General features: G+C 37.8%; 1 protein-coding gene across 1 annotated transcript; it reads right to left on the bottom strand.

The window, feature by feature from the left end:
• Positions 1-46: 46 nt before the first annotated feature.
• Positions 47-26,231, bottom strand: LOC123550321 (WD repeat-containing protein 46-like). Its single transcript, XM_053524918.1, has 15 exons — positions 26,131-26,231; positions 21,794-21,961; positions 18,099-18,494; positions 17,553-17,633; positions 16,741-16,853; positions 15,811-15,898; positions 15,224-15,390; positions 14,171-14,321; positions 13,321-13,456; positions 12,568-12,667; positions 5,897-6,050; positions 3,653-3,800; positions 3,324-3,418; positions 2,156-2,251; positions 47-1,772 (listed from the first exon to the last, which is right to left on the bottom strand). Exons 1-15 carry the CDS (start codon positions 26,152-26,154, stop codon positions 1,539-1,541), a joined length of 2,151 nt encoding a protein of 716 aa, XP_053380893.1. The 5' UTR covers positions 26,155-26,231; the 3' UTR covers positions 47-1,538.
• Between the last annotated feature and the right edge of the window lie 1,702 nt (positions 26,232-27,933).

The raw sequence follows: 27,933 nt of genomic DNA, 5'->3' as shown, positions 1-27,933 counted from the left end.
TGCACCTTTATAACGATGAGTCACACTGAAAACAGAAGACATGAGATAGCTTTCCTGTAACAGTTTATTTCAAAACAACTTTCTATGGTTTCAACAGCAAAGTACACAAAGGTATTTTTTTTGTTTAAATGAACAAATAAACATTTACTAATTGATGAAATTCTGTGTTATATCATCGAGATATAATCCATTTTGCTGAACATATAACTCTCTGTGAGATATCTATACCGAGCTACTTGTACATTGTGGATTAAATTATAATTCTTCAAATAATGTTACTTGACGAGGATTTTTATAATGTTATGCTTCCAATATTATATTGTAATTGAAATAAAACTTTATACTGGGGATGCCTTGGTAATGTCAGAAGACATCTAACGTCATTTTCCGTCAGGGGCCTCATTTGAACAGCTGACTTACATGTACTACAAACTGTATATGGTCATTTTGGAAATTTATTATTTCCGAAATATGCATGTTTGGATAATGAAAAACATTTTTGACCACAGATCACTCACTCTTGAAAAACTTGCCCTTGATTTCTCGACAATTTTTTCCCCCCTGATTCCATGTAAATCAACTACAAAATGTGGCCTCAGAGAGTTAACAAGGTATTTTCTTTGACTTGGCAACCTCTTTCTTTCACCTAAATGACCCAGATTTGAGCTTTCAAAAAGCCAGGTTTTATTGTTATTAGGACATAACTGTTGTGGGTTTAACGCTATTTTTTCAACAGTACTTCAGTCATTAACGAAGGGCAGTTCACCTAACCAGTGATCCTTGATTCTGTACCAGTACAAACCTATTCTCCGCAAGTAACTGCCAACTTCCCCACATGAATCAGGGGTGGAGGACGAATGATGTAAGACACAATGTCTTTTATCAAATCATCAGAGAACATACACCCTGCCTGGGGATGAAACTCACAACACTGCGATCTTTAGATCTGCGCTCTCCCTATTGAGCAAAGCGACGGGTTAGGACAAAATTGTGACCTCTAAGAGTGTGAACAGAAAAACAATATGGTAATCACAATAGCTCAACTCCAGCAGTTTGTGCTCAGGTGAGCTAAAAAAGAATGTCAAAATAAAACTGTAAATGAATGGCAGTTAAATGGAACACAGTGTTTAAACCACAAAACCTTCACAAATTTGGAATATCTTGCATTTCAAGCAGAATATAAAAAAAAAAACTGATCTGGATTCCAAATCTAGTTCCAGTCTGTTCAGTTCTGGCACCTTTGAAGAAAAGAATCATTGTACTTCATTCACATCTTTCTACTATCTTTATTCCCAGAAAATACAATTTTTTATAATTCACTATTAATATGAAATGATATGCAATAAGCCCAGCTTAAAGCATAACAAGAACATGTTTATTCCACACAATTTTCATGTTTAATGGTGGCTTGGGAATAGTTTGCATTAAACACTTTTTTCTCATGTCAATTTCTGGTTAGAACTACACATGAAAATTTTTCAATTTTCTATTGTGATGCACAAACATTTCGCTTACATGAAGAAAACAACAAGTTAACACTATGAGGTGTTTTTTCTCTTAAATCTGTCCAGAACATTTCCACTGGGTAAGTTTCTGTTTTTATTCATAATTTTCTGTCTAGCTCTTTGTTTCTGCTTGACAGATTGTTTAAATTGTTGTCTTTTATGTTCCTCTATAACACCTTTTTTTCTCTGTACTAATTTTGCACCTTTCGATCGACCCTTCTTCTTGTATTTTGGTTCATACTCCATCTTTAGAGGCTCGGCATAGGGCTGCAATAGAAAAACATTGAACTATTACCTGGAAAAATCTGCTTAAATATAGAAACAGAGACACGTCTAAAATATGCCATAATATGCAAAAAATTAAAAACCTTTGTTTGATATTTCTGCAAAATACAACCACCCACAGTTGTTCAACAAATCAATATTCAGGGTCTTCAAAGAAAACTTAGATAAAATTTAAGAGAATTCTTCTTAAAAAAAAGTTTGGTAAAAAAATTAATAAATTACAATATTTTAACTTATTTAATGTCTTTATCAATGTTTTTAGTCAAGGTACAAAATGTATAAATGTTTTTATAATGGAAAATAGTAAAATGATACATTAAAACCTTACAAATAGATGCTTTAAAAATATCATTATAACTATTTACCCTGATCTTATTGTGTCTTTCTATTTTATCTTGGAGAGTTTCCTTGTCTACCTGTGAGATTATATTGGAGTCAATGTGGATCATGTCTGCTGGAATCTGTAATACAGTGAAATTACATTAATTTTGTAAACACTCTTCATTTCTAAATATTTAAAGGAATAGGACCTTAAATCTCTGAAGTCCAAAATCTTACTTGTTTCTGTAATACACTACAAATTTGCTCTGCTCTGTCGTCTTATTTAGTGGCATGGTGATTAATTTGCAATGCCGCAAGAAGTGAAACTGGACCTGCATTTGGGTACAACATGAATATAGCAATTTAAACCTGTCTTGGTTTTTTTACAAAAATGAAGTTTTTTTAAGGGATAACACTTGGGGGAAATAATAGCAGAAATGAAGTTCTCATCATTTGTAAGTGTTTTACAGTATCCCAAGTAGTTTTAGAACCAGGATAACCTTTACTAGTGCTGTCAAATATCCAAAACAGCATCCTCAGATCAAACTTAAAATACAAATCCTATCATTAACTGGCCTCATTTGGCAACGTCCTATTAAGTTGAATGGGCCATTGGCCATTTTTTGAATGGAAACTTTGAATGTCTCAAGGTCACCATTACCATAACCTTTCACAAAGTGACCCCTAATAAAATGGGGTAAACTACTAAGAGAAAGTAATAATTCCATGTAGTTTGAGGCTAAAGCTAAAGCTTCCTCCAGTTACTGATTTGAAAACCTCTTTAGTCTGAAGGTCATTGTGACCTTGCACTTTCATCTAACAACCCTAAAACTGACCATAGGCAATATCTTTACGAACCCCCAAGTATTTTCAAGTTTTTGACTGAAAACCAAATGACTTACTTGAGAAAAAAAAAATTATGTGAAATCATTATTCATGTAGGACAAATTTTCACAGATTTCTTGGTTGTATCATTCCATGAAATTAAATTTCCATTTATCTTTTAAATCTGAAATCCATTAATTCATGTCCACATAAAAAAGCCGTTTTGGTTGAAGTCACAAAATATTATGCCAATAAAGTTAATAATTCAAAATTAAAACCAATCTTCCTCAAAGCATGAGACAATCAGCAATGAGATGTTTCAAATGACTAGCTAACAACATTATAGTTAAGCCAGTCCATGTTAGACTTGTCTGACTTGATACGTACCTTATCTAACAACATTTTGACCTCTGTTTCTTGTCTCTGTTTCTTAGTCTGGTAAGGATTTGTCTCCAGAGCATCAAAGTTTGGTTCACCAGCACCTAAAATACGAGTATTAAATGATTACAACTACTTAATAAGAAATGAGGAAAAATAATAAAAGTGAAAACAAAGTAACTTATTATAATATATATATATATATATATATAGTGAACATTCAAATTTACATTTAAACAAGAGGCATGTTGGACATGGCTATCTTCCAGCGAATATTTTAAAAGAAACTGACTATCAACATCAAAATACTGAATTGTTTTGTGAATAACTGGATTTACCTGGAATAATTAGACTACTGAATCCATCAGCATGTCCAACACCTAGAACATCTTCATATGGACAGAACTGTAGACTGTGTACCGATGCATGTACGTCATGGACTAAATATGGACTGGTTACTGTATGTCTGCAACAATCTTTATATACCTTTAATACAATAATGTACAACTTTAACTTGGACTGTAGACTGTGAACTGAAGACTGTCAGCTAATGCATATACATACATGTATACAGACATTAGACAGTAACATAATGAAATAAATATTGCTTTTGTCTGTATGTATGTATCCTTACAGACGTTACCAAATATGCGATATCATTCCTCCAGAACAATATCGGGTTTTGGTCAAAAGTGCAAGATATAGAAGACACTTTAAGATGTACTCCTAGTTTTTAAAGGTTCAAAGTAGAAATGGGGCCTCCGTGGCCGAGTGGTTAAGGTCGCTGACTTCAAATCACTTGCCCCTCATCGATGTGGGTTCGAGCCCAGGTGCCCGCTCGTGATGAAATAATGCATGGAGGGGCACCTGGGGTCTTCCTCCAACAAAGCTGGAAAGTCGCCATATGACCTATGTCATTAAACGCAAAAAAATAAATAAAATCAAAGTAGAAATGGCACCTCAAAGAACATCAATACAAGAACTTGTCTAAGACTAGTGCTGTTTGTAGCTGGTGGAGCTGCTGGATGGAGAGACGGACACACAGATACAAGGAGAGACGGACACACAGATACAAGGAGAAAATCTCACAACTACAAAGCACTTTTGAGTCCATGGTGACATAATTTAAAGTTACCACTTGCTGAAAAGGTCACTGGAGTTACAAACAGGTATTTGTCTATGGATAGAACATGTTCAGAAACTTTTGTAAGTAAGAAATCCTGATCCATATTTTCCATGAGAATTTCTAGTGTTATTTCTAGAGCGACGCAGCGGGGCGCCCCGCCCTGCCCTTTTTTACTGCTGCCAAGCTGCCCTTAAAATTTGCCCTCTTGCCTTTGATCTTCTGCTAAATTCCGCCAATTTCCCTGTTGACATGCCTCGACAATTTTTTGATCAGCAAATTAGTCACGGCGAGTGCACACAGGTAATGAGAATCAATGAATGTTAAAACTAATTGATAAAGAGAATGGATCCTGTGTAATGTCATAAAAGGCGTTCCTAAGCGGCCAGCTGATTACCGAGCACGTGAAAAGTGCCATAGATTCCTTTTTGCAAAATTTAAATTAGACCGTTGTTTAGTATAATAACAAGTATATATCAATGCAGTTTGATTCTACTGTAATTTCAACTAAAAAATGCACAAATTTTAATGAATATCGAAAGTATAAATAAATTTAGAATGTCCGTTCATGAGTCTTATTACTCCCGATGTCGTATGCAATTTTTCTATATATCCTTCAAAAAAGCTGACTGTCGGTGTATTTTTCATGATGAGAAACATCAAAATTTGAGGAAATATCTCTGGTTTACCCTAGTGGTTCATGTAAACTGAGTAAAAACTACTTTCAGACAACATTCCGAAAGTGTACCAGTATCCGGATAGTATATTTTGGATATGCGTTTTAGTAAACTTTAACCTGACTGTAATAGCACTTTACTGTTAATGAAATATTGATGAAAGACCTGATCAACACAAAATGACTTTTGATACTTATTAGTTTACAATGTGGCCTGAAACAGGCATTTTACTATGTTGTTACAACATGATCTTGGTTTCAAGATTAAGCTTATATTAAAGCCCTCCACTATTTCATATTCATATGAATAAGTTGACATTCTTGGTGACATTTTTAAGAGAAAGGCTTGAATGGTTTAACGTAAACTATTAAGTAAGTAAAAGGCATTTGTAAACTATGTTACTGCCTTTGGGAAGATTTACTACTTTAGTCTGTGATATTTCTTTTAAGTGTGCAATAAAGATAGATGGAATACATAGACATCTAGAAATGCAACTACTGCTATGGTAACTTTCACGTCTAAAAGAGCACCTTGCCCCTTTCGGACAGCACCCTGCCCTTTTTGAGCTCTAGAAATAACACTAATTTCATTTATATATGTAGAGCTTGATTATTAATTTTGAAAGTTCTTGTTCTGTATATTTTTGTATATTTCAGTTGTAACACTGGTGGCACTGCGGTCGGAAAACAGGTTTCCAAAGGCTGTCAATTTACAGACATTTAAACGTTATCAGACTTCAGTCCCAGTTTACTGGATCTAGGTAAGAATAAAGTAATGTATACCTGTACAATATTTCCCATACAGGATGCCAGAAGTCCTCTCTGACTAAAGGCAAGTTGTCCAGCCCCTGCTGCAACCTTATAAGACTGTAACATTTTATATGTCCGAAGATCCCATACCTTTAACGTTCTGTCTATTCCAGAAGTTGCCATGTACCTGTAATTATAACCCCTTTATAATAAACTAGAGTCAAAGAACATTTCTTACACAGTAAGGCTTGATTAAGATTCTTCCCTTCACAGGTGAAAGTTAACAAACTTTTTATTGCTTACCAGTACCGGTGTAACAGCCCAGTTTTTCCCCCAGTCAGTTTTTTCCCCGGGGAAAAAACTGACTAGTCAATTCTTTCCCCCGGGGAAAAAACTGACTAGTCAGTTTCTTCCCCCCCCCCAGTCAGTTTTTCCCCCCTTGAAATTAGTTTTCTGATAGGGGAAGAAACTGACTAGTTAGTCAGATTTTTCCCCGGGGAAAAAACTAACTAGTCACTTCTTTCCCCCTAGTCAAGTTTTCCCTTCAAGTACTGGTTTCTTTCGGTATTGTTATTAGGTGTCTGTTCATTTTCCATTTAAATTTCAGATGAAATAGGTATTGTTTTCCACTTGAATAAACCTATATGTTTCTTTTTTGTAACTTTAATCAAGGTTTTTTTTGTCAAATCAAAATTTTTAACTTCTGTTTGATTGCCATTACTATTTAATATCTGTCAGGAGCGGGGAAGAAATTGACCGGTCTGTTCTTTCCCCTCCTAGCATGTACTTGACCTTTTTTCTGACCTGTTAAGTGGGAGAAGAAATTGACTGGTCAGTTCTTTCCCCCTTGCATATACTTGACCTATCAGGTGGGGGAAGAAATTGACCGGTCAGTTCTTTCCCCCTAGCCAGTACGTGACCTGTCAGGTGGGGAGAAGAAATTGACCGGTCAGTTCTTTCCCCCCAGCATATACTTGACCTGTCAGGTGGGGGAAGAAATTGACCAGTCAGTTCTTTCCCCCCAGCATATACTTGACCTGTCAGGTGGTGAGAAGAAATTGACCGGTCAGTTCTTTCCCCCCAGCATATACTTGACCTGTCAGGTGGGGGAAGAAATTGACCAGTCAGTTCTTTCCCCCCTACCATATACTTGACCAATCAGGAGGGGGAAGAAATTGACTGGTCATTTCTTTCCCCACTAGCCACTACTTGCTCTGTTAGGTGGGGGAAGAAATTGACTGGTCAGTTCTTTCCCACCTAGCTAATACTTGCTCTGACAGGTGGGGGAAGAAATTGACCAGTCAGTTCTTTCCCCCCTAGCCAGTACTTGACCTGTCGGGTGGCGAAATGAATTTGACCAGTCAGTTCTTCCCCCCCTAGCCAGTACTTGACCTATCAGGAGGGGGTAGAAATGGACCAGTAAGTTCTTTCCCCCCTAGCCAGTACTTGCTCTGTTAGGTGGAGGAAGAAATTAACTGGTCAGTTCTTTCCCCCCTAGCCAGTACTTGCTCTGTTAGATGGGGGAAGAAATTGACCAGTCAGTTCTTTCCCCCTAGTCAGTACTTGACCAGTCAGGTTGGGAGAAGAAATTGACCGGTCAGTTCTTTCCCCACTAGCATATACTTGACCTGACAGGTGGGGGAAGAAATTGACTGATCAGTTCTTTCCCCCCTAGCCAGTACTTGACTGGTCAGGTGGGGAGAAGAAATTGACTGATCAGTTCTTTCCCCCCTAGCATATGCTTGACCTGTCAGGTGGGGGAAGAAATTGACTGGTCAGTTCTTTCCCCCCTAGCCAGTACTTGCTCTGCTAGGTGTGGGAAGAAATTGACCAGTCAGTTCTTTCCCCCCTAGCCAGTACTTGCTCTGTTAGGTGGAGGAAGAAATTAACCGGTCAGTTCTTTCCCCCAAGCCATTACTTGCTGTGTTAGGTTGGGGAAGAAATTGACCATTCAGTTCTTTCCCCCCTAGCCAGTACTTGCTCTGTTAGGTGGGGGAAGAAATTGACCTGTTACGTGTGGGAAGAAATTGACTGGTCAGTTCTTTCCCTAGCCAATACTTGCTCTGACAGGTGGGGGAAGAAACTGACCAGTCAGTTCTTTCCCCCCTAGCCAGCACTTGACCTGTCGGGTGGCGAAAGAATTTAACCAGTCAGTTCTTTCCCCCCTAGCCAGTACTTGACCTATCAGGAGGGGGAAGAAATGGACCAGTCAGTTCTTTCCCCCCTAGCCAGTAGTTGCTCTGTTAGGTTGGGGAAGAAATTGACTAGTCATTTCTTTCCCCCTAGCCAGTACTTGCTCTGTTAGGTGGGGGAAGAAACTGACCAGTCAGTTCTTTCCCCCCTAGCCAGTACTTGCTCTGTTAGGTGGGGGAAGAAATTAACTGGTCAGTTCTTTCCCCCCTAGCCAGTACTTGCTCTGTTAGATGGGGGAAGAAATTGACCAGTCAGTTCTTTCCCCCTAGTCAGTACTTGACCACTCAGGTGGGGGAAGAAATTTACCTGTTAGATGTGGGAAGAAATTGACTGGTCAGTTCTTTCCCCCCTAGCCAGTACTTGCTCTGCTAGGTGTGGGAAGAAATTGACCTGTCAGTTCTTTCCCCCCTAGCCAGTACTTGTTCTGTCAGGTGGGGAAAGAACTGACCGGTCAATTTCTTCCCCCACCTGACAGAGCAAGTACTGGCTAGGGGGGAAAGAACTGACCGGTCAATTTCTTCCCCCACCTGATAGTCAAGTACTGGCTCGGGGGGAAAGAACTGATCGGTCAATTTCTTCCCCCACCGGACAGGTTAAGTATATGCTAGGGGGGAAAAGAACTGACCTGTCAATTTCTTCCCCCACCGGACAGGTTAAGTATATGCTAGGGGGGAAAGAACTGACCGGTCAATTTCTTCCCCCACCTGATAGTCAAGTACTGGCTAAGGGCGGAAAGAACTGACCGGTCAATTTCTTCCCCCACCTGATAGTCAAGTACTGGCTCGGGGGGAAAGAACTGACCGGTCAATTTCTTCCCCCACCGGACAGGTTAAGTATATGCTAGGGGGGAAAGAACTGACTGGTCAGTTTCTTCTCCCCACCCGTCAGGTCAAGTACTGGCTAGGGGGAAAGAAATGACTAGTCAATTTCTTCCCCAACCTAACAGAGCAACTACTGGCTAGGGGGGAAAGAACTGACTGGTCAATTTCATTTCCCCACCCGACAGGTCAAGTACTGGCTAGGGGGGAAAGAACTGACTGGTCAATTTCTTCCCCCACCTGACAGAGCAAGTACTGGCTAGGGGGGAAAGAACTGACCAGTCAATTTCTTCCCCCACCTGATAGTCAAGTACTGGCTAGGGTGAAAGAACTGACTGGTCAATTTCTTCCCCTACCTGACAGGTCAAGTATATGCTAGGGGGGAAAGAACTGACCGGTCAATTTCTTCCCCCACCTGATAGTCAAGTACTGGCTCGGGGGAAAGAACTGACCGGTCAATTTCTTCCCCCACCTGCCAGGTCAAGTATATGCTACGGGGGAAAGAACTGACCGGTCAATTTCTTCTCCCCACCCGACAGGTCAAGTACTGGCTAGGTCAAGTATATGCTAGGGGGGAAAGAACTGACTGGTCAATTTCTCCCCCCCCCCCCCCCGACAGAGCAAGTACTGGCTAAGGGGGAAAGAACTGACTAGTCAATTTCTTCCCCCACCTGATAGTCAAGTACTGGCTCGGGGGGAAAGAACTGACCAGTTAATTTCTTCCCCCACCTGACAGAGCAAGTGCTGGCTAGGGGGGAAAGAACTGACCGGTCAATTTCTTCTCCCCACCCGACAGGTCAAGTACTGGCTAGGTCAAGTATATGCTAGGGGGGAAAGAACTGACTGGTCAATTTCTCTCCCCCCCCCCCCCCCCCCCCCGACAGTACTGGCTAAGGGGGAAAAAACTGACTGGTCAATTTCTTCCCCCACCTGATAGTCAAGTACTGGCTCGGGGGGAAAGAACTGACCGGTCAATATCTTCCCCCACCGGACAGGTTAAGTATATGCTAGGGGGGAAAGAACTGACCAGTCAATTTCTTCCCTCACCTAACAGAGCAACTACTGGCTAGGGGGGAAAGAACTGACCAGTCAATTTCTTCCCCCACCTGACAGAGTAAGTGCTGGCTAGGGGGGAAAGAACTGACTGGTCAATTTCTTTCCCCACCCCCCCTGACAGAGCAAGTACTGGCTCGGGGGGAAAGAACTGACTGGTCAATTTCTTCCCCCACCTGACAGGTCAAGTATATGCTAGGGGGGAAAGAACTGACTGGTCAATTTCTTCCCCCACCTGATAGTCAAGTACTGGCTTGGGGGGAAAGAACTGACCGGTCAATTTCTTCCCCCACCTGATAGTCAAGTACTGGCTCAGGGGGAAAGAACTGACTGGTCAATTTCTTCCCCCACCGGACAGGTTAAGTATATGCTAGGGGGGAAAGAACTAACCGGTCAATTTCTTCCCCCACCTGATAGTCAATGTTGGCTAGGGGGGAAAGGGCTGACTAGTCAATTTCTTCCCCTACATAACAGAGCAACTACTGGCTAGGGGGGAAGGAACTGACCAGTCAATTTCTTCCCCCACCTGACAGAGCAAGTGCTGGCTAGGGGGCAAAGAACTGACTGGTCAATTTCTTCCCCCCTCCCACCCCCAACAGAGCAAGTACTGGCTAAGGGCGGAAAGAACTGACTGGTCAGTTTCTTCCCCCACCTGATAGTCAAGTACTGCCTGGGGTGGGGAGGGGGGGGGGGAAAGAACTGACCGGTCAATTTCTTCCCCCACCAGACAGGTTAAGTATATGCTAGAGGGGAAAGAACTGACCGGTCAATTTCTTCCCCTACCTGATAGTCAAGTACTGGCTTGGGGGGAAAGAACTGACTGGTCAATTTCTTCCCTCACCTGACAGGTCAAGTATATGCTAGGGGGGAAAGAACTGACCGATCAATTTCTTCCCCCACCTGACAGGTCAAGTATAAACTAGAACTGACCAGCAGTAATTTCATTACCTTAGAAGAAATCAATTAAAAAAATATAACAGAAATTAAAATGAGTTGATTTAAAAACATTTCTTTAATTTACACAAAATATGAAACATATTTCTTATTTTATATGAAATTAAATGAAAACCGACTATCAGAAATAAAAAGCAGGCTAGTTAAGAATTATAAACCAAGAATAACAAGTTCTAATTCACTAACAGGGGAAATAATTGACTAGTCAGGAAAACTGATGAGGGGGGAAAGAATTGACTAGTTAGTTTCCCCCCCCCCCCCATAAGAATGATCAAGAGTAACCAGTTGCAATTGAGGGGAAAAAATTGACTAGGGGGGGAAAGAACTGACCAGTCAGTTTCTTCCCCAGGGAAAAAACTGACTAGTCAGTTCTTTCCCCTGGGGAAGAAACTGACTAGTTAGTTTTTTCCCCTGGGAAAAAACTGACTGGGGAAAAAACTGACCGTTACACCGGTAATTTGTTTTATATTCATACAGGTCCTGCCATGGTTCTCAGAACATTGTCATGAATTTACTTCTTTAGGAACAAATATTTGTAATTTTTGCCTTTTTCAGTTAAATCTGATATAAAAACTCTTTAGAAACTTTCAATAAGCTTCCTAGGTTGGCAAAAACTGCAATAAGCAAAAGGTGATGACTGCAAAGAGATAAAACTCATACACATATTTTTTTCTTTTATGACAATTCTGAACCCACCGTTTCTATCCATATTAACATACTGGTACTGATGATAAACCCGGACAGATGATAAAGTCGAACACCTTGGAAATATTCGATTGCAATCGGTTATTTATAAAATTGAACACACCATCTAATTGTTTCCACTTACAATACCAACTGGTGTAAACAAAAACAAAATTGGTAAATATTCTGTATAAATAATTGACTTACATAAATTTGTATAAAAAATATTTATCCAAAATTACTGGGGAAGAGGGTGTTTTTTTGCGCATGCTCACTGTCGAAACATGAAGGCCTGACATTTGTTAACTTTTCATTACTTGATCAGGAATGACTCTTGCAGCTTTTTGGGGAAAGTTTCAATATAATAATACCAAGAAAATTTTGTAAATGACAAAGGGTTCGAATTTATCATCAGTCAACGTTCATACAGTCCCCTTTTTACATACCCCTTTCAGGCCCTCACTTCGTGTGAGTTTGCTTACTAAATATAAATTTGAATTATGTAAAGTTTTCAGCAAAGGTTAAGCTTTATTTTGATACCGACCACTGATTTCAATTTGCAGAAATAAGAAAGTTACAGGTAAAAAACCTCATTTTCTGTTTGGGTTTATCATCAGTACCAGTAATATTTTCAAATCTGCTTATTTCAAACAAAACATTTGATGCACTTAATTTTTTTTCATTGTGTACAATACAAAACTTATTAAATTCCTTTATTAAACAATCTAACAAACCCATTTTTGAGATTTAGATCTGAATTAATTTATTCTCTTACTGCTAACTGATTATTTACCTTGAAATAAATTGCTACATAGTCTTTGACTAAATTTACACAAGTTGGGTTTTATTTAATATAACCAATTCTGATAAAAGATGTAGTCTATGTTGACATCAAAGTAAGCTTTTTGATGTATATCATCAAATACTTTTGACATTTCAAAACTGAAAGCTGGCTGTTTATTATGTTGGTACAAACATGTACTTGAAAATTTAGTGACTTACATTCCTGATTTGTCCACCGTGACTGACCGTACCCCTGAATTATGACACAGCATCTTAACCACAGGTTCTTTCAACTTGGGACACCACTGAGTTACCGTTCCTGTAAATTATATAAAATCTCTACATGTGAAATAGTCCGGGTAAATGTGTCAAAGTTACAACCTTGTGACGAAAACACAACAGTCATTTCAAATTTTTTTTTCTTTTGTTGGATTTAACGTCACACCGACACATGATAGGTCATATGGCGACTTTCCAGCTTTAATGGTGGAGGAAGACCCCAGGTGCCCCTCCGTGCATTATTTCATCACACGCAGGCACCTGGGTAGAACCACCGACCTTCCGTAAGCCAGTTGGATGGCTTCCTCACATAAAGAATTCAACGCCCCGAATGAGGCCATTTCAAAATGATAGGTTTCTGTCCTAACTTATGCAATCAGTAAATAATTCTCTTTTCAGATATTTACTCATGAAAGTAATTACTTCCTAAAGTGCATTTCTGTAATGACTAGCTAGTAATGCTATTGTACTGATAATTTTGCTACACACACGACACATTATTGTGGCCTAAAGATACAAGTATATTTTTATGCATGATTTCCATGTTCAGTTATGCTTATATTTGATACTACCAAAGCAATTCACCTGTACTGAAGCATACCCTGTTCTTTTACAGTATACCCTTTAAGATTTTGCATCAGTTTTCTCAACAACCTATTATATAGCCCAAGTTAAATGCTGTAAGTGAAATACCTCCAGAATGACCAAGAGCTACTATAGCATTAGCAGGATTTTGACACATTACATCTAATCGTCCCATCCCTGTACCATAACCAGCTACTTTCTCTCCAACAGATACATCAACATATGATAAATAACCTTTTGCATTCTGAAATAAAAGAATAATAGGATAGATAAATTTTCACATTCTGATACAAACCATAATTAACTAGTCACATTCAAAAACAACTACCGGTATATGAAATGGTCAATTATTTTAAAAACTTCGAATAGTCAAGCTAAAACTTAAATAACTTTCGCAATCAAAAATATTTTAAATATATATCACCGATAAACAAAGGTAAGAAAAAACATTCATTTAGTATGTACAGACTTTATGATTGAAATATAGGCAAGGTTACGGACTTGGCTCTCAGAAAGCAATTATACATTCAAAAGAGTTAATTATGCTTAAGCTATGCTACAATAATGATAATAATAATAATAAAATCTTTATTTAATGAAGGTAACATACAAAGTGTACATAACATGAAAATGAAACATAAACTTATTTTCAGTATGGCCTTCAGTTAACAAATGCTGTTCAATAGATGTTCAGAAACCAACTTTGTTGAAGAGGTATAGTTTCAACACTACTGTCCTAATTCTATGACTGTATAAAGTGATAGCATCCACTGACAAAATACCTATTCTAGGCTACAAAAAGGACCTTTAACAACATAGCCACTGTCATACTGGGCGCCAATCTAACTGTGACTGCCTCAGATTCCATTAAACCCAGATTGAAATCAAAGCAACGAGTAACTCTGTAGCAGACAAAGAGTGAATGCCCTACATGAATTTTAAAAACTTGTATACATACTGCAGTTGCTAGCAGGAAGTGGTAAGGTAGAAATTCCATCCTCAGTACGCTGTCCAGGACCTTCAGGCAGTGAAGCTCAATGCCCTGATTGTCGTAGATATATGTCCACTGTTTCTGAGCTACAGCATACATTGTTTCCTGATGAAGCCATCTACAAGTAATTATAACGCAATTAACAGTCTATGCTTGCAACTAAAATTTGTGAAAACACATCAACGCTCACATGTCCCTTCTTGAGCATGAATATTTGTATGAATGTTGGAACCCATGCATTGAAATAAGGACTACAATCTGTATGTTGCGTGTTTAACAGGAACTTTTCAAAAAATACTTTTAAACTACAGTTAATATGAAATGGCAGTTACTTCACCTATTAAATCAGTGTTCCTATAATTTGTACCAGTAGTGAACTGGACTCAACATTCATTATAAACCAGACTCGAAACTCCAACATCTGATTGGTTGATTCTTTGGTCAAATTTGAAATTAATCAATGACTTTGTCGCATTGCGACACTGGTTTCTATATAGTCTTATATTCTCGGAGCCTGTTCTCTTAAAATATTTGAAAATTACCCTGAATTTATTTGAATGTAGAGAACAAATTACTTCAGACTTACTGTCTTCTGTAAAACTGTCACAAGATAATTTTCCTAAACTAAAGAACGAATTCTCATCCTCTCAACTCAGAGTCTTGTACACTTTCTACTAACATACCGGTAACCAGGCAGGCTACAACTTTTACATCAAAAGAATAGATTTGAGCCGTGCCATGAGAAAACCAACATAGTGGCTTTGCGACCAGCATGGATCCAGACCAGCCTGCGCATCAGCGCAGTCTGGTCAGGATCCATGCTGCTCGCTTTCAAAGCCTAATGGAATTAGAGAAACTAATAGCGAACAGCATGGATCCTGACCAGACTGCGCGGATGCGCAGGCTGGTCTGGATGCATGCTGGTCGCAAAGCCACTATGTTGGTTTTCTCATGGCACAGCTCATTTCCTCATCAAAGATAATTATAATGAGATTCCTGACTGTAATGCTTCAACATTACCTAACATCATGTACTGACTCCATAACATTTATTTCACAGAGTAACTTCTTTGTCATCCAATCAATGGCTGCAACATGACCTTTAGCCCCTCCAAACAAGAGAAACCTGCCATTGCGTGTGTAGTTGATCCTGTATGGTCCAAAATCTGTCAACTTCAGCTCAAAATACTGCAATCAAATAATTATAATTCTCAATTTATGGAATTTACTGCATTGTATGGCACAAGGAACAGATACTTAAAGTAGCTGACTTCATACAATACCACAGATACTCTATTTGGAAACCATGTATTACTGTTTATGACTGAAACTTCAAAAATATGACCTGGCATATTCCCTGTATTTATTTGCTGAAATGAGCGATTGTTTCCACTATTTGACAAAACGACAGTCACTTTATGTGCTTAATTTGTACTTCAATAAATACAAAGCAGTCACATTGTAGGGCATGTCTTTGTTTTTGTTTCCATATTGTCATTTCAAAGATATCCTGTGACTTGGTAAATCCCTGTGTTTATCTATGTGCAAGTATATGCTTTCAAATAATGAGGTTATCTGATCTCTTTTAGTCATTAATTACAGACTTACCTTTTGTGCACTAGTGATATCGACAGCCTCTGCTAAATCATGTTGAGTTATGTTTGTTGTTTCTTCATCTTCTTCAACTTCCAAAAATCTGCAATGTTTTAACATTCCCAATATCACATTTGTAAACTTTTTTTCGCTTGGATAACACAGAAAAAATGTTTTAAAAGTATTATCTGACATGCTTTTAAAATGGTGAAAAAGTCTGAACTTTTCACAGGTTTTAACAATAAAACTAGTTACCAGTATTTTTGCTCTTATTCAATACCAGATATATATACTTTTTATACCAGATTTTGTATCGACATACATTTTCCTTATTTTTCATTTTTGTTTTTTTTGTTTCAGAGTCACATTGACACAATTTAGATCATATGGCAACTTTTCAGCTTTTGCCCCTCTGAGCATTGTTTCAAGTATTAGCAGGCAGCTTATCACGACCTTCTGTATATTAGAATTATACACTCGAAGTGAGGTTTCGAACTCACATCAGTGACGGGGCAAGTGGTTCAAAGTCACAGCACTTAACCAATTTTTCACCTAAGTATGAAGGAGTAATTCAGTATTTCAAAGCTATTCTTGCAACATAAATAAACGTCGAGCTTTGTATGCCCTGTTAGAAAAACATAAACTTTGTCCTTGCAAGAATCTGCAGAATACATGCATAGTTGACATCAACTTACTAGTAACTTCTTGAAAATTATACAACAACTTTCTTACCCTTATCATGCTGGACATAATTTATTCTGCCTTGGCGATCCATGCAGTCTGATCATGATCTGCACTGTTTGCCATTCACTCAGTATCTTTTTGGTAAGCACCCCTTTTAGTAGTTAATGGTACTATCAAAATTGAAAGCTGGACAAGTTCATTATCGAAATCTAGCAGAGTATGGGCTAAAATTAATTACACAAGAAAGTATAAGTTATCTACCCCTGATTTTCCTGCATCAGAAATTCTGTCCTAGCTGTCTCTTTAGCTGCCAGTTTGAGCATTTTCTCTTTTTTCTTTGTCATATCTGTGGCAAACTCGGAACGCATTTTTTGCTGAAACATTAATTACATCTGTACATTTGTAACAAAAATCATAAGCAAGGGAAAAGTTACAAGGCAATACAAAGTACCTTATCTGGAAATGGGGCCATGAAACAATTTGCTGACTCCAGTTTTACAGTACACCAACACAGCGCAGGTTGAATGGTGCCAAAAAGGACTAGATAATTTGGTTTCACATCTCATTTACGTAAGTGCAAATAGGTTACAGACTCACTGCTAAAGGTGTATGACATGTACAAAAGCATGGTTTTGCTGAAAAATATGTATATGATAATTCAAACTAGTAAAAGTATATCATCAAGCAAGAGTTAACTGTTTTTATTTCATTTCATGATACACACCATGTCTTTTCAAGGATTTTTATAAATTCTGAATCCGTTACAAGAACTTCAATATATCAAGTCTAATTTCGAACTCAATATGAGCCATGCCATGAGAAAACCAACATAGTGGGTTTGCGACCAGCATGGATCCAGACCAGCCTGCGCATCCGTGCAGTCTGGTCAGGATCCATGCTGTTCGCTAACAGTTTCTCCAATTTCAATAGGCCTTAAAAGCGAACAGCATGAATCCTGACCAGACTGCGCGGATGCACAGGCTGGTCTGGATCCATGCTGGTCGCAAAGCCACTATGTTGGTTTTCCCATGGCACGGCTCATATATTGATTGAAACATGCCCTGAATACTTACAGATTTCATGGCCTCTCCACGTTCATACTTCTGTATCTGTGCTTTAGGTATAGGCTTATCCCCTGGGTATGGATCCCTTTTCTACAATTTGATAATCGTTATGTGATTAAATTTTATTTGACTGATTTACAGAGCTTGACTTTACAAAGTCATGTATTTAAACAAAAATTGTGTGTATTTGTTACAAGACATTATCTCAGGTATTACAATAACCTACCTTTTATAACACAAAAGGATATCTAAAATAATGAGAATGTTACACTTTATACAGTAGAAAATGACAGTAACATTCCTTTCTTGAATGATCAAATCTACAATTTTCAAGTATCGCACTTTACAACTTGTTTCAAAATTTTGATAGAATTTGCACTTAAAAATATTTTGCATAGCAGCTCAGTTGGTAAAACATCTAAACACTTTACAGTATTCTACTGGCTCTTTTTGAGTTCACCATCTAGCTGAACATTTTCCTCACAACTCAAAACATGTTACCAATAAGGACCAAACATATTTTTCTAGTTACTGTGTTAATCAAAACATCCTTACCAGTTTATTCTCACCAAACTCTTTGTCCTTTTCAGATTGCTTGTCTTTTCCAGTTGTTTCGTCCTTTCCAATTTTTTTGTCCTTTCCAAATAGTTTGTCTTTTCCAAATTTTTTGTCTTTTCCAAATATTTTGTCTTTTCCAAATTTTTTGTCCTTTCCAAATGTTTTGCCTTTTCCAAATTTTTTGTCCTTTCCAAATTTTTTATCTTTTCCAAATTTTCCATTCTTCTCTGCCTTGTCCTTCAGTTTACTCTGAAACTTGTCTTTTGCCTTGAGCCACTTGTGAGTGTGTTCAGTTCTGTTGAAGTCTACAGTGTACATTTGTTGCTTCTCTTGTGTCCCATCCAGGTTCTGGTACTGTCCAAGTTTATACCCTTCCTTCTTGTTAATGTTATCCTGGAATAGCAATTAAAAGCATTTATTTAAGATGTTTGTTTGCTTGTTTTGGGTTTAATGCCGTTTTTCAACAGTATTTCAGTCATGTAACGGCGGGCAGTTAACCTAACCAGTGTTCAGGGCTTAAGCTAGGCTAAGATTTTAGGGAGAAGTCACTTCTCCCTCAGGTAAGATTAGGGAGAAGTGGAGAGATTTTAGAGAGAAGTTGCGAGATTTTAGGGAAAACGTGGAAAGATTTTAGCACCATGACATGCAAACTGAAGAAGGAACTAAATATGCTTAATATAACGTTACTATTTTTATTATTCCCAGTCTTTGTTTACAAAGTCTATTAATTTATAGTAAATAACAAATTCACTGAAAATGTCAGCGATTCTGTTTTCTTATCATTTTTAACCTTGTGAATCCATGGAATCTAATGTGATTATATAAACTGCAAATTCAAGTTTTTTTCACTCTTGCAATGATTGTCCAAACCAAGAAAACCCTTTAAATATGAATACAATTAAAAAAAGTTAATTCCATATCAGCAAAAAAAAATAAAAATAAATCAAGCTCCCAGGGCTAATGCACTCAAAGTCAGTCACTTTAAATAACAAGTATGTGAATTAAATACATGTCAATAGCAGTGACATCACTATGACATCACACGGAATACACATCTTCTTTGATCTGCTGGTGTCTCTTTGATACGCTGGTGTCGGCACACATTAAAAGAAACAGTTGTCAAACAGGTTTAACCCAGTTTCTGATGGCAGGTGTCAAAAATTAGCTTGTATCATAGCTAGGTGTTTTTTCTTAACAAATCTGGTGCAGGTAATTCGTATACAGTGAATACAGGGTGCGGTAACTAAAAGTGTGCAGGTATTTGATACCCGCACGCTAGTTACCGCACTGTTGGGTAGGAAAGTATGCCAGCGTGTCTGGAACTGTAGACAGCGAAGTGTATTTTATTGATTTTCTGCTCTAGCATTGGTTTATTTTACCTGGGCTTTACACATTTGTAAAGCAAGGATATTAATTACCCACTGAACTGGTGTATATGGCAATGTGAAACGCCTACAACTACCATATATGGATGGCTATGATACAAAACAGAAAGAACATTAAAACTCTCGGATAAACAATTTATACTTGGGGGCTATGCCCCCTCGTACAAATCGTTTACCCTCGAGTTTCAATGCTCTTTCTGTTACGTAAATTTTAGTCACAGAAAGTGCCAGTGATAATATTATGTTTCTAAAGTTTGGGTTTTGAAAAATATGAGTAAAATTAAGTGGATTTAAGGAAATTACTCGAGCCAAACACGGTAAGATACTTTCTAAAGGTCAAAAAAGAATGTGTAAGCTTATGTAATATAAATCCCTACTGCTTTGTTTATCAACAGTCAGTTTACAAAACAGTGTCACCTTCGCACTTCTCCGTAATCTGAAGTAGGCGGAGCTTAAATTATGCCATCGTGTATTCCAGTCAAGTGTCAACAGTCCGATAGCGGATAACTGGAGGAGTGCGTATACAAAAATCGGGTGACTTGAATTTCGCTTTGATGTTAGATTAGAGCGAAGTGGGAAGCTACAAAGCGACTATTTCGCTCAAGTGGCTCCCCAGCTTAAGCCTTGGTGTTCCTGGATTCTGTACCAGTACAAACCTGTTCTCTGCAAGTAACTGCCAACTTCCCCACATGAATTATCAGAGGTGGAGGACGAATGATTTCAGACACAATGTCTTTTATCAAATCGTCACGGAGAACATACACCCCTCCCGGGGATCGAACTCGCGACCCCGTGATCCTTAGACCAACGCTCTCCCTACTGAGATAAGTGGGCGGTCTTATTTAAGATGTATACTTCTTTTCAGTGACCTACTTAATTTCATTGTATGTAATGTACCCCCTCCTTTAACAATATTTTAAATTGATATAATTGCAGTCAAAGTGTTTTGTTTTGTTGGGGTTTCAGTCAAGTCATGCAAACCTTCCAGCTTCAATGATGAAGAAAGATGCTAGGAGCCCTACTGGGCATTATTTCTGATAAGGAGGTGCACTCAGGTTTAACCACCAACCCTGATTACTTCCTCGCATGTCAATCTGAGAATGACAAGAACCCAAAACAAGAGGGTCATGATGACCCTGGATCGCTCACCTGAGTAATATGAGCTACATGTTTCAAATGTCAAACTGATGATTTTTAGAATTTTTTTGGAAGATTTTCCAATGTACAATCAAGTAACCCCTGGGGCGGGGCCAATTTTACCCCTGGGGTCATGATTTGAATAAAGTTTGTAGAAGTCTACTAGGCAATGTAACATATCAAATATCTAAGCTCTAGGCCTTCTGGTTTATTTTTAGCAAATTTATGAAGACTTTCCCATGTACAATCAAGTAACCCCTGGGGTGGGGTCAATTTTGATCCCGGGGTCATGATTTGAACAACTTTAGTAGAGGTCCACCAGGCAATGCTACATGTCAAATATCTAAGCTCTAGGGCTTCTGGTTTTTGAGAAGATTTTTTAAGACTTTCCTTTGTAAAATCAAGTGACCCCTGGGGCGGGGTCAATTTTGACCCCAGGGTCATGATTTGAAAAAATTTGGTAGAGGTCCACTAGGCAATGCTTCACACCAAATATCTATGCTCTAGGGCTTCTGGTTTTTGAGAAGAAGATTTTTAAAGTTTTTCCTTTCGGTTGCCATGGCAACCAGAGTTCTGCATGGAATTCAATTCTTTAAAAAAAATTTGTAGAGCTTCACCCAAGGAACATTCCTGTGAAGTTTGGATGAAATTGGCCTAGCGGTTTATGAGGAGAAGTCGTTTAAAGTAAAAGTTTACAGACGCCGGACAACGGACGGTGAGTGATCAGAATAGCTCACCCTGCGCCTTTGGCTCTGGTGAGCTAAAAATTAGGGGCAATTCTATGCTAAACTTATTTATGCCGGAAGAAGTTTTGAAGTTTAGTTGGACGAAAACCTGCCAAAGATATAGGTTTAACACACAACATTTTTTAGGTTTTGAGGTATGGACAATTTAACATATTATAATCTGTAACTCACTGTTTTAAAGGATCACAAGCATAAATTCAGAATTTATTTAAGATTAATTCAAACATTAAAGTTTATGTAATACATGTATCTCATGTGATGTAACTATGAGTTGATATTTCGAAGCATTCAATAATTACATGACACTGTACTGATTTGTTTTTTACTTATTTAGGCATTATCTCAAAACCGTATGTTCAGCATATTAATGTAGTACCAAATTCTGTCAGAGATTTGAAAGGTGTTATCATAGAATGCCACATACATTTGTCTTCCTCTTATTTTTCTTGAATTCTGATCTCCTGTCTCTGTATTTACTATGCTGTCTACCTTGTCCATGCTTCTGCTGGTTCAATCCTTCCTGCTTTTTGTCATGGTCGTCCCTGGATTCAGTAAAGTATCTTTTTGGGGCAGGCTTTTTATGTTTTCTTTTCTGTAAAATACAAAAATATGTTTCTTATTTCACTTCAGTAAGGGAGTCAGTGGCACAGTGGTTAGCAGGTTGGACAACAATGCCAGTGTTCAGGGTTTGATTTCTGGTTGTGCTGATATCCCAACTAGTGCTCAGTGATTTGCTTAAACTTGTACTGTTGTGATAAAATTGCTATATGTATACAGGCATTTCTCAGATGCAGGACATATTTTTCAAAGTATCATGTGCTCTGATGTAAAGCCTGCATGTCAAATAAGGGCATATTAATTTAGAAAATACAATTCCAAATATTGTTTATTTTTCCTATTTATTCGTTTTAGAAAGTGGGAAGTAAATAAAATCACAAACCAACGGGTCCTCTTTACAAGTAATAGTTCTATAAAAAACGAAACGAAAACACAATAAAACTGACCATAAAATATCATGATACACATTGTGGTACAGCTCTAGTTATTGCGATATATCATATCTTTTTCAGGAGTAATACCCAGCCCTATCCATGAAGCAAATGTAATATAATTATATTCTTAATATTTTTTCAATGTGAATGTGCTTACATAAATTATATGCAATATTGAAAACAATGAATTAATAACCAACCAATCACAGCGTTCAACAATTTTGCAAGATAATGATTTGAAGGCATTATAATTGCTAGAATACTGCACAATAGGTCTGTATACCAGTTTTCAATATAAACTGAGTACTGGTATTATAGGTTCGATTGATATATGGTATTGAAGGTTCTCATAATTGTCAAAATACTAGGTTTTTTTTTCCTTATATGAGCGGTACCGGTAAACGTTACCATTCCCAATGCCAAAAAGTGTCCATTTTCCCAAACTGTCGGTAAAAAAAATCCCAATTCTAAAATTTAAAACTGAAAGTAAATCGGCCGCGAAATGCGCCGCATTGTGTTTTTTACGACTGCGTAAATATAAATACTCTCTATCTGTCTTCACACTTGGACGTTTCGTAACTACCATTGTAAAAGAATGCGGCAAAATATTAGTAGGTTATTGGAGGTACAACTGTTAGTTGTATCAATTCCTGTTTTACTGATAAAATGTCGCAAATACTATTGAAAAAGATTAAGGCAGCCAGAAAAGAGTAAAAGAATCGATGAAATGCTTTCAAAACGACAGAATGTTCAAGAAGAGCCTTTTCAGTTGTTATGTTGAATTAATTACTATAAAATGTGCTTCATAGAATTTCCCAATTTGACCAAAAACGACACAAGTTTTCCCAATTGCACAGGTACCAGTACCATTCCCAAAATACTGATAAAAAACCTGATATCGAATAATTAACAAGAGCTGTCACGATTGGTGACAAATGCCCCCGAAGTAGGCCCAAGAATGCCACAGTTGTATATGCAAAAAAATCACATATCATTTAGTGACCTTGACCTTGACCTAAGAGGTCTGGGTCATAAGCGTGACAAATCTTCTCAATATGGTTAACATTTTTGTCAAATTATTTTCAAATCCCTCAATAAATGGCAGAGTTCTGGACCAGACAAGAAACACCTTTGACTTCTAAGTGTGACCTTGACCTTGGGGCTAGGGGTCTGGGTCTTGCGAATGACACCTCATCTAATGTTCTCATTATGAGGAACATTTATACCAAGTAATTTCAATATCCGTTAATGAATGGCAGAGTTATTGACCGGACACGAAACATACCCTGTTAACCTTTGACTTCTAAGTGTGACCTTGACCTTGGAGCTAGGGGTCTGAGTCTTATGTATGACACGTCGTCTCATTATGGTAAACATTTATGCCAAGTTGTTTCAAAATCCCTTCATGAATGGCAGAGTTATGAACTGGACACGAAACAGACCATGTTAACCTTTGACCTCTAAGTGTGACCCTGACCTTGGAGTTAGGGGTCTGGGTCTTGCGCATGACACGTCGTCTCATCATGGTGAACATTTACACTAAGTTATTTCAAAATCCCTTTATGAATGGCAGAGCTATGGACCAGACAAGAAACAGACCATGTTAACCTTTGACCTCTAAGTGTGACCTTGAACTTGGAGCTAGGGGTCTGGGTCTTGCTCATGACATGTCGTCTCATTATGAGGAACATTTATACCAAGTAATTTCAATATCCGTTAATGAATGGCGAGTTATTGACCGGACACGAAACATACCCTGTTAACCTTTGACTTCTAAGTGTGACCTTGACCTTGGAGCTAGGGGTCTGAGTCTTACGTATGACACGTCGTCTCATTATGGTAAACATTTATGCTAAGTTGTTTCAAAATCCCTTCATGGATGGCAGAGTTATGGACCGGACACGAAACAGACCATGTTAACCTTTGACCTCTAAGTGTGACCTTGACCTTGGAGCTAGGGGCCTGGGTCTTGCGCACGACACGGCGTCTCATTATGATGAACATTTATGCTAAGTTATTTCAAAATCCCTTTATGAATGGAAGAGTTACAGCCCAGACAAGAATTTACTGGACGGACGGACAGTGCGATTTTAATATGCCCATCTTCGGGGGCATAAAAAGAATCAAAAGTGTAATTCTGTAACCTATTCCTGCAGTAATTTTAGTGTATTTATGGGCATGCTGGAATAAACTGTTGGTATGCCACAACAGTAGTTTAACTCTTTTTCTATATGCAACTTCAAAGGCACCCGCTGACAAGCATGATTTGTCGTATGTAAATTCAGCACGCAATCTAAGGAAACCTGTTTTTCATTGGTTATCTATTTTTATTTTCACACTGAAAGGACTTTACCCGCCAAGGAAATCAACACATCATGCCAGTAATATTTCATTACGGAAGCAGGTATGACCGTATTTACATAAGGAAAAATACCATTTACACTCGGATTATCTATTTCAGTTTCATTAATTAAGTCATGCAATTAAACAATGAGCGACTGGTTTTAATTTGTACATGCCGTCTTGTTGAGAATGGTGTCGCAACTCTGTGATTTGAAACGAGAGGCTAGCTAACATGTTGTCTGCTCAATTTGATATTAGAAAATGAAAACATGCATTGTAATTCTTTACTGATCAAGACAGTACATGTTATTTTTAACAGAAAAAGTGTAACTCAGTAAAACATAATTCAACATATTGGAATATCATATATTGAATATCAATCATTTTGTATTGATATAAATATCTTATCAATCATTCCAATCGATACACAGCCCTACAGCCCAAGTTCTATTTGTTTTTCCTAAGAGTAATGCAGTAATGGATAAAATTTTCCATAGTGACTTATCACACTGTAAGCTTAGTCCAACTAATTTGACACGATCCTAGGAAATATTGAGAAAATTTTTTCATATGGCAATATCCCCACTCGCGTCAAACACTCGAAAGACCCAAATAGTTGAAGCAATTTCCGATGGAATTTTCATCGCTGACGATGCTTTACATGCTATAGGTTTAAATGCCGATTATTTCACGCATTGGCCATATAAAATTCAAATAAAACTTACATGTATCAAAAGGGGATTCAATTCCTCATTGATTTATGAAAAAATTATCAAATAATATCCAAAATTAAGATTTTTCTGGTGATTTAAACCTATGTATGTACTGTACACCATTAACGTTTCCAGGGTATATGCACGCCAGTATGCGCAAGCAATAAAACCAATAACTTTACATGACTGTGTACTGTGATTCATCCTCCATTATTTTGGTCCTTCAAAGATTATGTCATTTCGATTGCCAGTCATAAATATTAACAATCTGAACGTCGAATTATTTTGACTAAGTGTAATCCTAAATATGTATTCCATATATATCATTAAGACGGTGTTTAAGCTAGGTGTATGCCAGGGTGGGTATTTTGAGGGTTGCCACCTCATAACGTCTAGAAACCCTTTTACTGGCAAAGATTTTTGCCACACACCCTTATCTCCCTTACACTGAAACGCTCAAAGTAAGTTACTAGGGGACGTTTTGACTTGATACCGAATATGCTCAGTGTGTTTAAAAAGGATACAAATATTGACTAAACTTTGGGAGGGGCGGAGAGAGTAGAGGTTGACCTGGAGCCGAGTTTTCTGTGGCTCTTTAAAAGTCGCGAAATTAGATGATAAACATTATATATAGTGAAGAATTGTGTAAATGCTACTCTACAATGAACCGGGAAGTCGTAAATAATTTCTTTAATTGTGATACCAAGTTTTACCTCTTCTACTTGAATATTTTCCATTATAAACGCAATTTCTTTCTCTCACATGGCCTGGACCAAAACAATTCAGGATAACAGCCGTACAGTAAAACGTAACATAACCGTACAGACTCGGCTTTCCGCCAAGAAATGGCATGCAGAAGTGTTGCGATAATTACATGTCCATAAAACATCACAATATATTTAAACATTATCTGCAATAAAAAGAATAATCTGAATTTTATTTTTTCAACAGTAATCCAGCATTAATATCTACTATTTGATTTGAGCAGTTTTGTGAAAATCAAGAGGGACATAATGACATTACCTAGTTTTTATCCTAGATTACCTAATTTTCATTTTCACATACATTTCATAAAGACAAACATTCTGGCCAGGTTTCAAGTAGATCGGGAAGAAAATATGGCTTCTTGATTGTTAAAGTTATTTTATGATTTGACCTTAACCATCCGTCTCTGGAACTCCCTCCCCACATCAGTCAAAGCTAGCCCCAGCCTCAGTATCTTTACAGAGAGGCTGGCGGCGGTCACTATGTAATTCTTCCATTCTGTCCTATTTTAACTGTAGCATACTGTCCTTTTATTTTTTACTTTTAACTTACTAATACTAATTTTCATTTTACAATACATTTCATAAAGACAAACATTCTGGACCAGTTTCAATAGATCGGGAAAGAAATTTGGCTTCTTGATGTAAAGTTATTTAGATGTTGACCTTAGGTGTCATATAGTTTTGCCCATACAACATAGTTATGACATAGTGTCATAGTGACCTAGATTCCATATTCTAGCGGATGTTTTTGAAACCTGGTCAGAATGTTTGTCTCTATGGAATCTAGGTCACTATGACACTATGTCATATCTATATTGTATGGGCAAACATTACCTGAATTTCATAGTTATAGATTTTCTAAATGTTCCATCACGATTACAATCAAAATATGGTCTATATAATGTTAACAAGATTTTTCTATTGTTTGACTTAAGTTTGGACCCGAGATGACCAACAATCGACCTCTTTCGAGATCTTATTGAGGTAAACATTCTGATCAAGTATAATCAAGACAATGGCAGCATTGTGATATCGGGTGAGTTTACAGCAAAATTGTTGGGGAAAAAAACATGACGAACGGAAAACGACAGAAACAGGGTGATCCAGCACAACTTGGGCACATTGGTATAAGGAGAGCTAACAACGGTTGTCAGAGAAGACAGCGCGCTCGACACTATCGATTCTAGATAGTGGAATAGGGCATACATCTCAGGGTGTGGCACCCACATGACATTTGGAAACCGTAAACACGGATGAAACATTTCGATTCAGGTAACATTTTGCTATATTTTTCCTATTACTTTACAGATTTTCATAAAATAAAGCGCGTCGAAGACAACGAAATGAGTGATTTCCTCGCACAAAGCGTCGTAAGTTCTCAGTACTGTTCTCAAACAATTCGCCCAACTGTTTTTCGTGGACTAACTGTGTATAGATAGCGTACACACTTTCGCAGTTGGACGAAGTGTTTGAAGTACTGAGAACTGATTGTAGATGTTTCGTGCGGATGAAAGCACACAGTTTGCTGTATTCGACGCTCTTTATCTGATGAAAATACGTCAAGTTATAAGAAAATCGGGGCATTTACTCTGTGTGTACAGTATCCAAAAGTCTAGTGGGTTGGCCACCCTGTATTTGTTGTAACTAGAGATATCAGTGATTAATACCCCTGATGTGGCTGACGATGTTGGACAACAGTTTAAGTGTTGAGTCAAATCCATTTAGAAATAATAAAAAAAGTAAAAAGGA

The sequence above is a fragment of the Mercenaria mercenaria genome, chromosome 15, assembly GCF_021730395.1.
Source record: "Mercenaria mercenaria strain notata chromosome 15, MADL_Memer_1, whole genome shotgun sequence".
Classification (NCBI taxonomy): domain Eukaryota; kingdom Metazoa; phylum Mollusca; class Bivalvia; order Venerida; family Veneridae; genus Mercenaria; species Mercenaria mercenaria.
This window is presented reverse-complemented; position numbering and strand designations above follow the sequence as displayed.

What these genes read in the sequence shown, in the direction of transcription:
- LOC123550321 (XM_053524918.1), bottom strand. Translation starts at nt 26,154, where the DNA reads ATGGAAAATATTCAAGTAGAAGAG. An exon ending in ACTTCCTGCTAGCAACTGCA is followed by an intron (nt 13,457 to 14,170) that starts GTATGTATACAA and finishes CTTTTATTTCAG; the next exon opens with AATGCAAAAGGTTATTTATC. An exon ending in TCAAAATGTTGTTAGATAAG is followed by an intron (nt 2,252 to 3,323) that starts GTACGTATCAAG and finishes ACTGTATTACAG; the next exon opens with ATTCCAGCAGACATGATCCA.